The following is an 11,882-nucleotide window of genomic DNA, read 5'->3' as shown; positions in this document are numbered from 1 at the left end:
AATTTGGGGCCAATGGCCAACGTGTGAACGCAGCCCAAATTCTAGTAAGGTGGTGACGGTCACGGCCGCCACCGGCTGATGGACGACGGAGATGGACTATGCTGCTGTCAAGAATGAAGGAGAAGAAGCAGTGGGGTGGAGGGTCTGTTGTGCGGAGAATGGATGTTTGGGTAATTTTTGAGGAAATCACGTGAGGTTCCTAGATAATATAATTGTCAAAAAAGTTCCAACAATAAATTGGTAGGACAGACCTGATATTTTTTGCTGTGAAACTTGTGATTCATTTGTTTTAGTAATTACAAGGCTTTTTGTAAATACATCCTTTTCTTAAAACTGCATAATTTTTTTTTAATTAGATGGCGTTTAGGAATCCAAATTGATTTAATTTGCAAGATGAGCATTCCTTAAGAATCATGTTTTGAGACAGACCATACATCCCAACTACTTACCTGATATAAGACTTTTTAATTACCTAAAAAGATTTCCCGATGAGCATTCTCATTACATGACCTCTAATTTCATACATGATCCATTAATTAGATTAGTTTACATTAATCCTAATGCAATTATGCAAAGCTGATAATGTCTCTTACATTAATCTTAGACTTTTCCTTACTTTCTTCATGTTTTCCCCCTCCTTTTGTTACCAAATGGGATCAAATTCTTCATAAAGCCTCTTACAACTTTTTTTTTTTTTGGGGAAACTCTTGCAACTTAAATGAATAAAGGATCTTTCTTTTTTTTTTTTAAAAAAAAAAAAAGCTATGTATCAGTTGCAAGGTAAGAAATATAATATGAAAGCTGTGCTTCCAGAGCACATTAACTTCTAGAATATTAAAAATTTGTAGGTTGATTCAAATACTATCATTTTCATTTGAACTGAAGACAAAAAATCAACCATATAATTATATTATCTTTTCATATATCATAAATACAAAGTCAACAATAGAACGCAAATTAAAACTGAAGATGTCATATAATGACAACATCTTATTGTATTATTATGATATCTATGATCAATCAACATCAATGAGCTAACCATCGTGAAGGCTGCTAAACGTGCTACTAAATATTAAATTCTCAGCATATGTATGCACTTACCAGCTATATATGTATAATTAAAATAAAATTTTATAGTTGGTAAGTCCATATAATTGTAAAATTAAAATAAATTTTATAGTTGGTAAGTGCATATAATTATAAAATTAAAATAAAATTTTATAGCTGGTAAGTGCATATAATTATGCATGGCAAAAGTAGCTAATCTAACATTCAATGTTGTGCAATACTTAAGCTTTTCAACAACCGACTTTGCATTTTTATATTGCCAACTTTATGGGACCACATATCAATCCATAGAAAATATTAAATTTACAAAACAAGTTATGAATATTATAACTTTTCGACTATTTTTTTAATTATTATTAATTTTAAGCTTTCTCTAGATATTAAATTGAATTCCATGCTACAGTGCCAAAAATAGACGTCCTTTCATGGCTGGGTAGAGCTGTGTCAACTAAGTCAAAGAAGCACGACAATAGTTAAAAAAACTTCTTTTTCCCCAAAAAAGGGGGGGGGGGAATCGAGTTGAAAATAATTAGGTATTTTTGAGGTTCTAATTGAGATATGAAGTGGTATTTTTCTGTCATTCTCTTTATTTTTAAAAGCAATTCTCAGCTATAGTATTGTGATCTCCTAAAACATCTAATTGGATTGTATCTATTTTTCTTCATTAAAACATTTTTCAATGGCTATATGATGAATATTACGATTCCTCATTATTTTCTTCAATATTTTCCTCTCTTTTCTTGTTTCTTTCCAGAACGAATTAAATTAATACTTACTATAATAAAAATCAAACAAAATGGCATAACACGATCGCTATAAATCAACTCAGTGAAACGATGAAGTTAGGACAGTCAGTTCAAGTGAGCAGGACAGAATAACATATGAACTTCATAGATATAAAAAGGCCATTTTAACATAAATTATATACATTACAAAACAAGTAAAATAAAATATCCTACCTACCTTTCACCAAATATATATGTGTGTGTACATATCTCGCACCTACCAGAGTGGAGATGGGAAAAAAAAAAAAAAAACTCAATTTTCCTTAAAAAATCTAAATCTGTTATCAATACTCAAACCAAACTAAGTAATACCATATAGCAGATAGAAATGGCCAAATGGGAAACTCTGAACATTAAATTTTAACCGCAATCACGAAATTCAATGGTCAAAGAGTTGTTACAAATTGTCAAATTCATATACTTCTACTCTCCTTTCACCATGACGCTCCTTCAATCATCACCATGAATCGCAAGCAGCAACGATCTCATGCTGCATTATTCAAACAAAGGAGACTGCTCTCAACAGATCCCCTACTCATTACCTAATCGTAGAAACGAAAGCCAGAACTAGTTGAAAAAAAAAAAAAAAGTTCTAAAAAGAGAAGAACTTTTATATGACATCTAACACAATTCCTTGGCTGCAGCAATAACAGCTTCCTTGGTGAGACCGAACTCTTTATATAGGGTTCCTGCCGGAGCACTTGCACCGAACCGATCAATTCCAATTGCCTTTCCCTTGCTCCCAAGAATCTTCTCCCATCCAAATGTTGTTCCTGCTTCAATGCTAACTCTAGCTGATACAGCAGCAGGAAGAACGCCCTCCTTGTAGGCATCTGACTGCTCGTCAAAAAGTTCCCAGCAAACAAATGAAACAACCCTAACGGCCTTACCTTCCTTCCTTAAATCCTCAGCAGCTTTGGCTGCAATTTCCAATTCAGAACCAGTTCCAATCAAAATGACATCAGGCTTGTTTCCTGATGAATTGTCTGAAATAATGTATGCACCCTTTTCAACTCCTTCAATAGATGTGCCTGGAAGCTGGGGCAATTTTTGCCGAGAAAGGGCAAGAATTGAAGGCCTGTTCTTGTTGAGAACAGCAACCTTATAAGCTCCGGCAGTTTCATTACCATCAGCTGGACGGAGCATCAAAATATTTGGCATTGCCCGGAAGCTTGCCAAATGCTCTACTGGCTGGTGAGTTGGGCCATCCTCTCCAAGTCCAATTGAATCATGGGTCATAACGTGAATTACTCTAGCCCCGGATAATGCAGAAAGCCTTATGGCGCCTCTCATGTAGTCAGTGAAAACAAAGAAAGTAGCACAATAAGGAAGCAATCCAGGGCTGTGAAGAGCAATGCCGTTGCAGATTGCTCCCATTCCATGTTCTCTAACACCAAATCTAACATTACGCTCTTCTGGGGTATCCTTCTGAAAATTCCCAAACATTTTCAGCAAGGTCATGTTGGAAGAGGCAAGATCTGCACTGCCACCGAGCAGCCCAGGAAGAACCTTTGCAAGGGCATTAAGGTTTTGCTGAGACAGATTTCTGGTCGCATCTGCTGGGCTCTCTGGAGTGTATGTCTGAAAGTTGAAATCAAATTGAAATAAATGATCAATAATCCAGCCATAATCAATTCTTGAATGTCAGGTGTGGGTAATTGGAATAACTTTTGAAACAATGCACACAGAAATTGCAAGTGCAGTGGTAAGAATTTAAAAAGAGGTTGAGTTATCTAATATAAAGATGAAACTCATTAACATAAGATTTATCTTGGATTTTGGAATTGATACCTTGCGAGGTTACCTTGATCTAGACATAGTGAGCAACCTAATAGTGTAGAATATAGGACTTGACTTACCGGAAGTGCTTTCTCCCAATCGGCAGGCAATTCCCCACTAATAATAGACTTCAGCATTGCAGCGTCTTCCTTGTATTTCTTCTCATATTCAGCGAACTTAGCATTCCACTCAGCTTCAAGCGCAGAACCCTCAGGAATGTGGCGACTCCAATGCCTGGATGGAAACAAGCAAGTTTCGTTCAGGAATATATACAAATCTTAATTGATGAGTAGAGAATGAGGTAATCTTTAAAGCCATCACTAATACTTTTTAACATCCTCAGGAACATGGAAAGGCTCATATGGCCAGCCAAGGTTCTTCCTCGTGGCATCAACTTCTTTGGCCCCCAGTGCACTTCCATGCACACTGTAGGAGTTTGCCTTGTTTGGAGAACCATAACCAATGGTCGTAGTCACCTGTAAAACAGGATAAGTTCAGCAAAAGACTGATATTAGACCAGTATAAAACTCATATTAGTAACTTTTTCTGCTTTGCTTTATCATCTATCACATTCAGCATCTCTAATAAGAATCAAGTCTTAAAAGATCCATTTTTCTTAGACTTTTAAGTCATGGTGAGATTAAAATGTGTCCTATATGCTAAACTTTATTTATGTTGTGAGCATGAATTACTAACCTTAATCAAAGTGGGCTTGTCTTTGACAGCTTTTGCTTCCTTAATGGCAGCACGAATATCATCATAGCCATGGTTTCCATTCTTTACCCATATAACATGCCACCCAAGTGCCTCAAAACGTGTCTCAACACTCTCAGTAAACGCAATCTCTGTGTCACCATCAATGGAGATGTGGTTGTCATCATAGAAAGCTATTAGCTTCCCCAGGCCCCAGTGTCCAGCTAGTGAACATGCTTCATTTGCAACTCCTTCCATTTGACAACCATCGCCAAGAATAGCATACCTAGAGAAAACAAATACTATTGGTGAAATGTCATACAAGAAAACTATATGTCCACACTAATAATTAACTTGAAGGAGGAAGGAGTAATAAAATATAGTTCGTTTACGTGTAATGGTCAACAATCTCATTGTCAGGCTTGTTAAATCTGGCGGCCAAATGCTTCTCCGCAAGGGCCAAACCAACAGCGTTAGCAATGCCCTGACCAAGAGGACCTGAACAAAAGAAATGGTGAGGCAATTGGGTGGCTAAACCGCATAAAAAATTCAAACAGGACATATGGAAAATATTTTATCATATAAATATAACTAAGGTATATCTGACCTGTTGTCACTTCAACTCCCAGGGTCTCAAAGTTCTCTGGGTGTCCTGGAGTTCGGCTTCCCCATTGACGGAACTCCTTTAAATCTCCTTCCTATTGTATAAAGTAAAAATAGCTCCCGTTAAATGACGATTCTTGTGCAAGATATTACATTGGAAGTCATATTAACTTGATATCATCCGACCAAAAACGGATTACAAGCAGGTTCAGAACTCCAAAAATGATGTAAAGCAGTTTCAACATTCCGCGGAAACAACTTCATACAGATGCTAAGCTTAAAAAAAAAAAAAAATTGCCCGTGAAACAAGAATTTCCCCAGCAAGAAAGTTTTCCTACAAATAGTTTATGCTTAATGAACATAAAAGAATAAAAGCTAAAAGAAAATGAGCGGGCAACAAACAAGTACGTTATTAAACTCTCCTGATCTAATCGAACGACAAGTCAAACAATTCAGCTGTCAAAAAAATACATCAGAAGCATTAGCCTGCAGAGATTCCATGTTCACTATCCAACCCATAATCACCAAAAATCATCCATTTGATTACCGAAAGGATTTTTCTCATAAGGTGGCGAAAACCCAGATGGATTTTCAACTACGCAAACAGAGGCCAACCAATCCTAATGAAGTCAAACGGTGAATCATACTCACCCCAACGCTGTCATATCCTGCTAAGTGAAGCAGAGCGTACTGAAGCATACATCCATGGCCGGCGGACAACACGAAACGGTCACGGTTGAACCATTTGGGGTTCTTGGGGTTGTATCTCATGACCTCATCATAGAGGATATGCCCCATCGGAGCACAACCCATAGGCAGACCTGGGTGACCCGAATTCGCTTTCTCCACCGCATCGACGGCCAAGAACCGGATCGTGTTGATTGATTTCTCGACCAAAGAGATCTCAGTGGCCTTATCAAGGGTCTCGACGGCGGAAGCCCGAACGGAAGAACCCGCCCGTCGAGGCAAGCGAGCTACGGCGCTGGTTGGGTTAAACGAAGAAGAAAGAGAAGAAATTGATCTGAGAGAAGAGAAGCTGGACAAGGAAACTCGATCGGTGGACGAATTAGAGGATTGGGAAGAGATGGATCGAGCCAAGAGGGTTTGGTAAAGGGTGAGAGATGAAGAGGAAGCCATGGGTTCTGGGGACAGGTAGACTTGGAAGGAGTTGGTGAGTCCATTTTATGACGGAGCCGCTCCAGCTTTTGTAGAGGGTGCAAGCAGAGGAGGTTGTTGAGATTCTCGTCCATGATGCCACAGTGTTCAACCTCCCGCAGAGAGAAACTATTTTTTTTTGGGAGAATTATGCAAGATGACCAAAATATTTTTCTTCTGCCTTTAATGACCAAAAAAGCAGAGAATTTTTTTTATTAAAAATCACATTAAATCTTTTTTTTTCAAAGGGGAAAAGGGTGTGAAAATTACGGGTGAACAAAATCAAACAGAAATAAAAAACCAAACGGAAAAGAACTTGATTTGTTTTTTTTTTTTGGTTAATTTGATTATTTGGTTTTTATTTTCTGTTATTTCGCTTTTTTCCGAGTCTTAAAAAAATTTCAGTAATAACAAAAAAAACCGAAATATAGCTAAACCACGTTGTATAAGCATGTGTATTTGCATTGCACCAGATAGGCTTGTAACAAAAAGGCCCAACAAGACGCCGAATAACTGACCTAAAACTGAATAATTGAACCAAAATAATTCAATTAGTTTGATTCAGTTATTTAATATATTTTGATTTTGGTTCGGTTTTGAAAATACACGCTGTTTGGTTTTTTTTTTTTTTGGGTTTTAACTGAATGCTCACTCTCACCCCTAGTGAAAATGATCAAGATATCATAAAATATAATTTATCCTTTTAATCCTATTTATAAATATTTTCTAATGTTAGGAAAATATTAAAATTCATTAACTTTGTCTAAATATTTTTAAAGTATTTCTTATTTTATTCATATTAAATCTAAATGCATCTTGAAAGGGTCTGCTACTTTCCTACATCCTCACTAAATAAGGATAAAAAATTAATAAATAATTAATATGGTACTCCTCCTTTAATATAGGACCCAATTGTTGAGTTGGTTTTGGTCCTAAATATAAGATTCATTTCTCATGTTTATCAGTTTTCTCTAAATTACCCCTATGGATACTCCATCAACCATAATCAAGTAGAAGAAGAAGAGAGGGTATTAAGAAAGATGATTATAGTATTTTAAAAAAAGTGTGTCACATTTCTTATAATTAACTAACTTACCTAACTTTCTTAATCTAATCAAATTAGTTAAATGAGTCTTATATTGAGGGCCAGAGGAGTATCTTGTAAAAGAGATTACAAAATCCCTCATTATTTAAATGTCTTGTATATAAGTAAGAAAACGAAGGTCTTTATAATATTAAATTTCATTTGTGATTATTATTATTTTTGTCCAAATTCTTTATATATGACTATTAAAATGAGGCAGGTTATTTATCATACAAATATCTAATGATTACATTTCTTTTTTGCTTTTCAAAAAAAGGAATTTTTTTCGTCGTAGAAAATAATTTTAGAAGTTTAAAATCTTTTTTAATAAATAAATTTTTATTGGGTCATTAAGGGTAATTCTCCCTTACTTTTTCTTCAATCGGTACGAGAAAACTGATACGATAGCCGCTAAGAAGGACAAGGAATAGGGCAGGCCCACTGATAGGAATGGGGAAAATAACAAAAGTTTTAGGCCTTTTAGTGAAAGTCTGGTTTGGTTATATGACAAAAGTTTTGGACCCAAAGGTGTTTGTCGAAGATGGACCCAACTGATCTATCAAACTCAATGGGAAGTATTAATATAAATTAAATCTAACACAAAGAGTTAGTCTCTCGTAACATGACAAACAAAATTTTAAATCTCTGTTAAGAGAGGTATTCACATTTAGTACCTAATAATGATTTGAATGGGATTGCCTCCGATAAAAAAATACCTATGCTTTGCCCAAAAAAAGAAACTCAACAGGAAGCATGTTTTGATATGGAAGATTTCTAATTTTCTATAAAACCAGCTTCCATTATTCAACATCATATAGGTTCACCTGAGGAAAAAAAATGGTTGAAAATACTCCTCTTGGCCCCTTATATAAATTGTCTTTTAAAGATAAAAAGTGATTTAAATTATAATGTGTTTAGTGAAGGACATTCAAAAAATTACACTTTACTCGTGTTGAGATTGTATAAATTACAAAAAAAATTATTTATATTCCCGCACGTTTAGTGAACAAAGTATTTTATTTTGAATTCGAAGAATAAACACTAACAGTTTATTCCCTTTAGTGTGATTTTTTAGTATAACTCAAAATATTCTTAAGCCCTCTCAATAAACAAATGTGTTTTTTAGGATTTGAACTTGTGTTATTTTTCTTACAAAAATAAAACTGTTTATTATATCAACAAACAGCTTGTTAGTTCCTAGATTTTTTTATTTCATTTTTACTTTCTCTTCTTGTCAAAGGAAAAGAAAAGCAAAAAGAGAAGATACAATCGAAAGGAGAACGAATAAAGGAGAAGAGCCTAATCTGAAAAAACAGACCCAAATTCCCCCGCTGTGTTGAGCAACACTACGATGGGCAACATATAACTTTCAATCTTGATTATAAGATCTTATTTGTAATCTTTTAGTTTTAATTATAAGACCTTATTTATAGTTTACAAATAAGATCTTATAATTAGAACTGAAAGTAGTATTTGACATGTCCCGAGCTTGACCTCATACACACACACACATATATATTTATAAATATTATGTCTGTGTATATGTATATTTATATATTTTTATAAATAATGATTAAATTTTTAGGATTATTTTTGGAGAAAATGACAGAAAAAGAAGCTGAAAATTGCAAATCTCAAATCAAATTTGGTAACACAACTTTATTTGGTGTTTGATAAGTTTGAATTTGCAAATGACAACAAATTTTTGTTGACATTCCTTATTTGGCATTTACAAAATTCAAGCTTTTTTTTTTGTTATTGTCCCTTATTTTTATTCCCATATCGTGTATAATAAATTAATTTTACGATTTTCATGAACATTAATTAATATTAAAGTATTTTAATTTTACCTTTAATTTAAATTGATTTATTAACTTAGTGTTAATATTATTTAAAATAATATATCATTATTGAGTATTTACTTTTCTTAGGAGAGGGGGTATTAAAAAAGATGATTATAGTGTTTTAGGAAAAATGTGTCACTTTTCTTAAAATTAACTAATTTACCTAACTTTCTTAATCTAATCAAATTAGTTAAATGGGTCTTATATTAAGGACCGGAGGAATATAATTTTTAAAAATATTATTTTTCAAATGAATATATTTCAGATTTATGGAAATTATGTGAGGTTAAACCAAATGACTATATTCCCTTTATTCCCTTTGTTCAATGATTCTCAACAGAGACCACAACCAAAGGGTAGTGGTCACTCAAAAGGGAGAGGCCGCAGTGAATGAGGTACGTACGATGTTTATCCTATTCGCAGGTATCAAATACCGCAACACTGGCGGACCAGATAAATTAATCAGTGTGGGCAATATTTATGCATAATATAGATATTATTTTTAAAAAAAATTATAATTATAAACAACTATTAAATTAAAATAACGATAAAAATTTATTAAAATTAAACACTACGGAAATGATACAAAAGTTATACAATTATGATAACATGAAAAATAAAATCATCTTAATAATCGTATTAAAAGTCATATTAACTTGTATGGCCGTGAATGAAGTATAATATAGATATTATTTTTTAAAAAAAATTATAATTATAAATAACTATTAAATTAAAATGACGATAAGATTTATTAAAATTAAACACTACAGAAATAATACAAAAGGTAGACAATTATGACAACATGAAAAATAAAATGATCTTAATAATTGTATTAAAAGTCATGTTAACTTTTATGGCCGTGAATGAAATGGAATTCTTAATACATGGAGGCTCAAATGGAAGTCCTTGTGCCATAGGATCCAAAATTGGCTTCCTTGGGATTTGTATATCAGTGAGAGATGAGAGTCCAAGTTTGGAGTTTGTAACTCCGTCTGTGTTTATAAGAAAAATCAATTTGAGATTTTTCTTTGGAGCAACATGGCGATGGTTCTAAACTGTCGTGGAGCTAACTAGCACAATAATTTGCTTCTCTGAAAACATAACCAATGGAGACCTCCCCATATATCTAGTATATCTTTAATCATATTTATGGTTTATCCGAATACGCTATAAATAATACTTCCTGGTGCAAAATATAACGTGAACTTTGTTAGAGGGCTTTAGTTTTTTTTTTTTTTAAAAGTACGCATAAGATTTTCCATCCAGTAAGAATAATGAGAGGGCGATTCCATATTAAGGTGGCCATACAAGCTTCCTAATTGAGATACTACTGTGATCTTATTTACAAATTATTTTAACATGTTTATACATACTAATAAAAACTTTAATTTCATTAATTCTTATTTAAAATTTAACAATTTTTTAACTTTATATCTATTTAATATATATTATACTCTCTCCAGTCCTATATGTAAGCTTCACTTTTTGAGAAGAGTTTGATCCAAAAATAAGCTTCATTTTTAGTTTGTCTGAGTATTTAATACTTTTTTTCTTATTTTGCCGTTAATTGACTGTATTTAGTGATTCCTCTCTCTCATCAATATTACTCCCATATATTTTCTTTTATTACTTTTTCATTTATTGTCTCTCTCATTTATTCTCTTAATAAACAAGGGCAAATTTAGAAAACAAAATTACACTTATAACCTATTGATTATTTTTAACTAATTTTAACTGCTAGTTCGTTAAACATAATTCAGTTATTTGAAGCTTATATATAGGACCGGAGAGATTACCATATAAGAACAAAGTCAACATAATATTAAATTAAGGATAAAATTGTACGTTCATAAAAAAAAAAATTTCTCTCTATCTTATAAATAAGATCATAAAAGTAATTAATTATGCTTTCAAGTGCTTGTGAGAAAACAATGTCATGATGAGGCATGTCTTAATTGGAGTACAAATTTCTATACTCATCATCCTTCCATATCTTCCAGCAAAAACACATGCAAACAATCTTTGTCAACAAATTCTCCTTGATTCATATCTCCCTGCTTCATTATTTGCATCTCATAAAATCCAATCCTGCAAAGTGAGAGCAATGAAAGGATTGATTTTTGGAACTCTTTTGTATTTACGAGTTTAAGTCAAACATATTTTGTTTTAGGACAATCCCTTGGAACATGAGAAGAAGCGTATTTCATGGAGTTGCAACCAAAGGGGCCACAAAAAATTGAGGAGGGGAGGGGGGGATATAACAAATTAAAAGAGAAAAATTTTAGACACTTCAGATTTAATCTAGACAATCCAAATATATGTTGCTGTTAATTGGAGGGCTAAGCGCTACAAATCAAGGACATTTATGCGTCCAGCAATTTTATTTTTACAACTTTGCATCACCAAGGCGTGTTATCTTTGCAGATTGACTAGAAACATTAAAAATAAAATAATATAATTTTCATCGATCATACACGTACACTGCATCAACCACCAAAAATAATTATGACCTAGGCAAAATCAATTGAAGGTCTGGACAAAACTATCCATATAGCACTAACATAACATTTTTTTTTTTTACATTTTACTTTTTAATTTGAAAAGATGTGGAATCTAACATATAAAAAATTAAAAATTTAGACCTTTCAGATTCAGACTAAACTGTCCAAATATTTGTTGATGCTGACAACAATTTGTAGGGTTATGTGCTTCAGATCAAGTACATTATGTGTCCAATAATTTTTTGTTTTATACATTGGTTGATAAAATGATCTCAATTTAGCTTCAGAAAAACAGGGCAATCAAGGCTACCGTGACGGGCCGTCTTCCTAGCTCAATTTGACTCTCCCCGTCACATGTCATCACTCATGA

At 33.3% G+C, this 11,882-nt stretch overlaps 1 protein-coding gene across 1 annotated transcript; it reads right to left on the bottom strand.

Moving 5' to 3' along the window:
* Positions 1-2,141: 2,141 nt before the first annotated feature.
* Positions 2,142-6,099, bottom strand: LOC114713670 (transketolase, chloroplastic). The gene is made up of 7 exons (XM_028898338.1): positions 5,580-6,099; positions 4,933-5,023; positions 4,718-4,823; positions 4,329-4,611; positions 3,960-4,108; positions 3,713-3,866; positions 2,142-3,434 (listed from the first exon to the last, which is right to left on the bottom strand). Exons 1-7 carry the CDS (start codon positions 6,063-6,065, stop codon positions 2,475-2,477), a joined length of 2,229 nt encoding a protein of 742 aa, XP_028754171.1. The 5' UTR covers positions 6,066-6,099; the 3' UTR covers positions 2,142-2,474.
* Positions 6,100-11,882: the final 5,783 nt, after the last annotated feature.

Source organism: Neltuma alba, unplaced genomic scaffold (assembly GCF_004799145.2).
Source record: "Neltuma alba isolate B1F8T4 unplaced genomic scaffold, ASM479914v2 tig00011443_pilon, whole genome shotgun sequence".
In the NCBI taxonomy this organism is placed as follows: domain Eukaryota; kingdom Viridiplantae; phylum Streptophyta; class Magnoliopsida; order Fabales; family Fabaceae; genus Neltuma; species Neltuma alba.
This window is presented reverse-complemented; position numbering and strand designations above follow the sequence as displayed.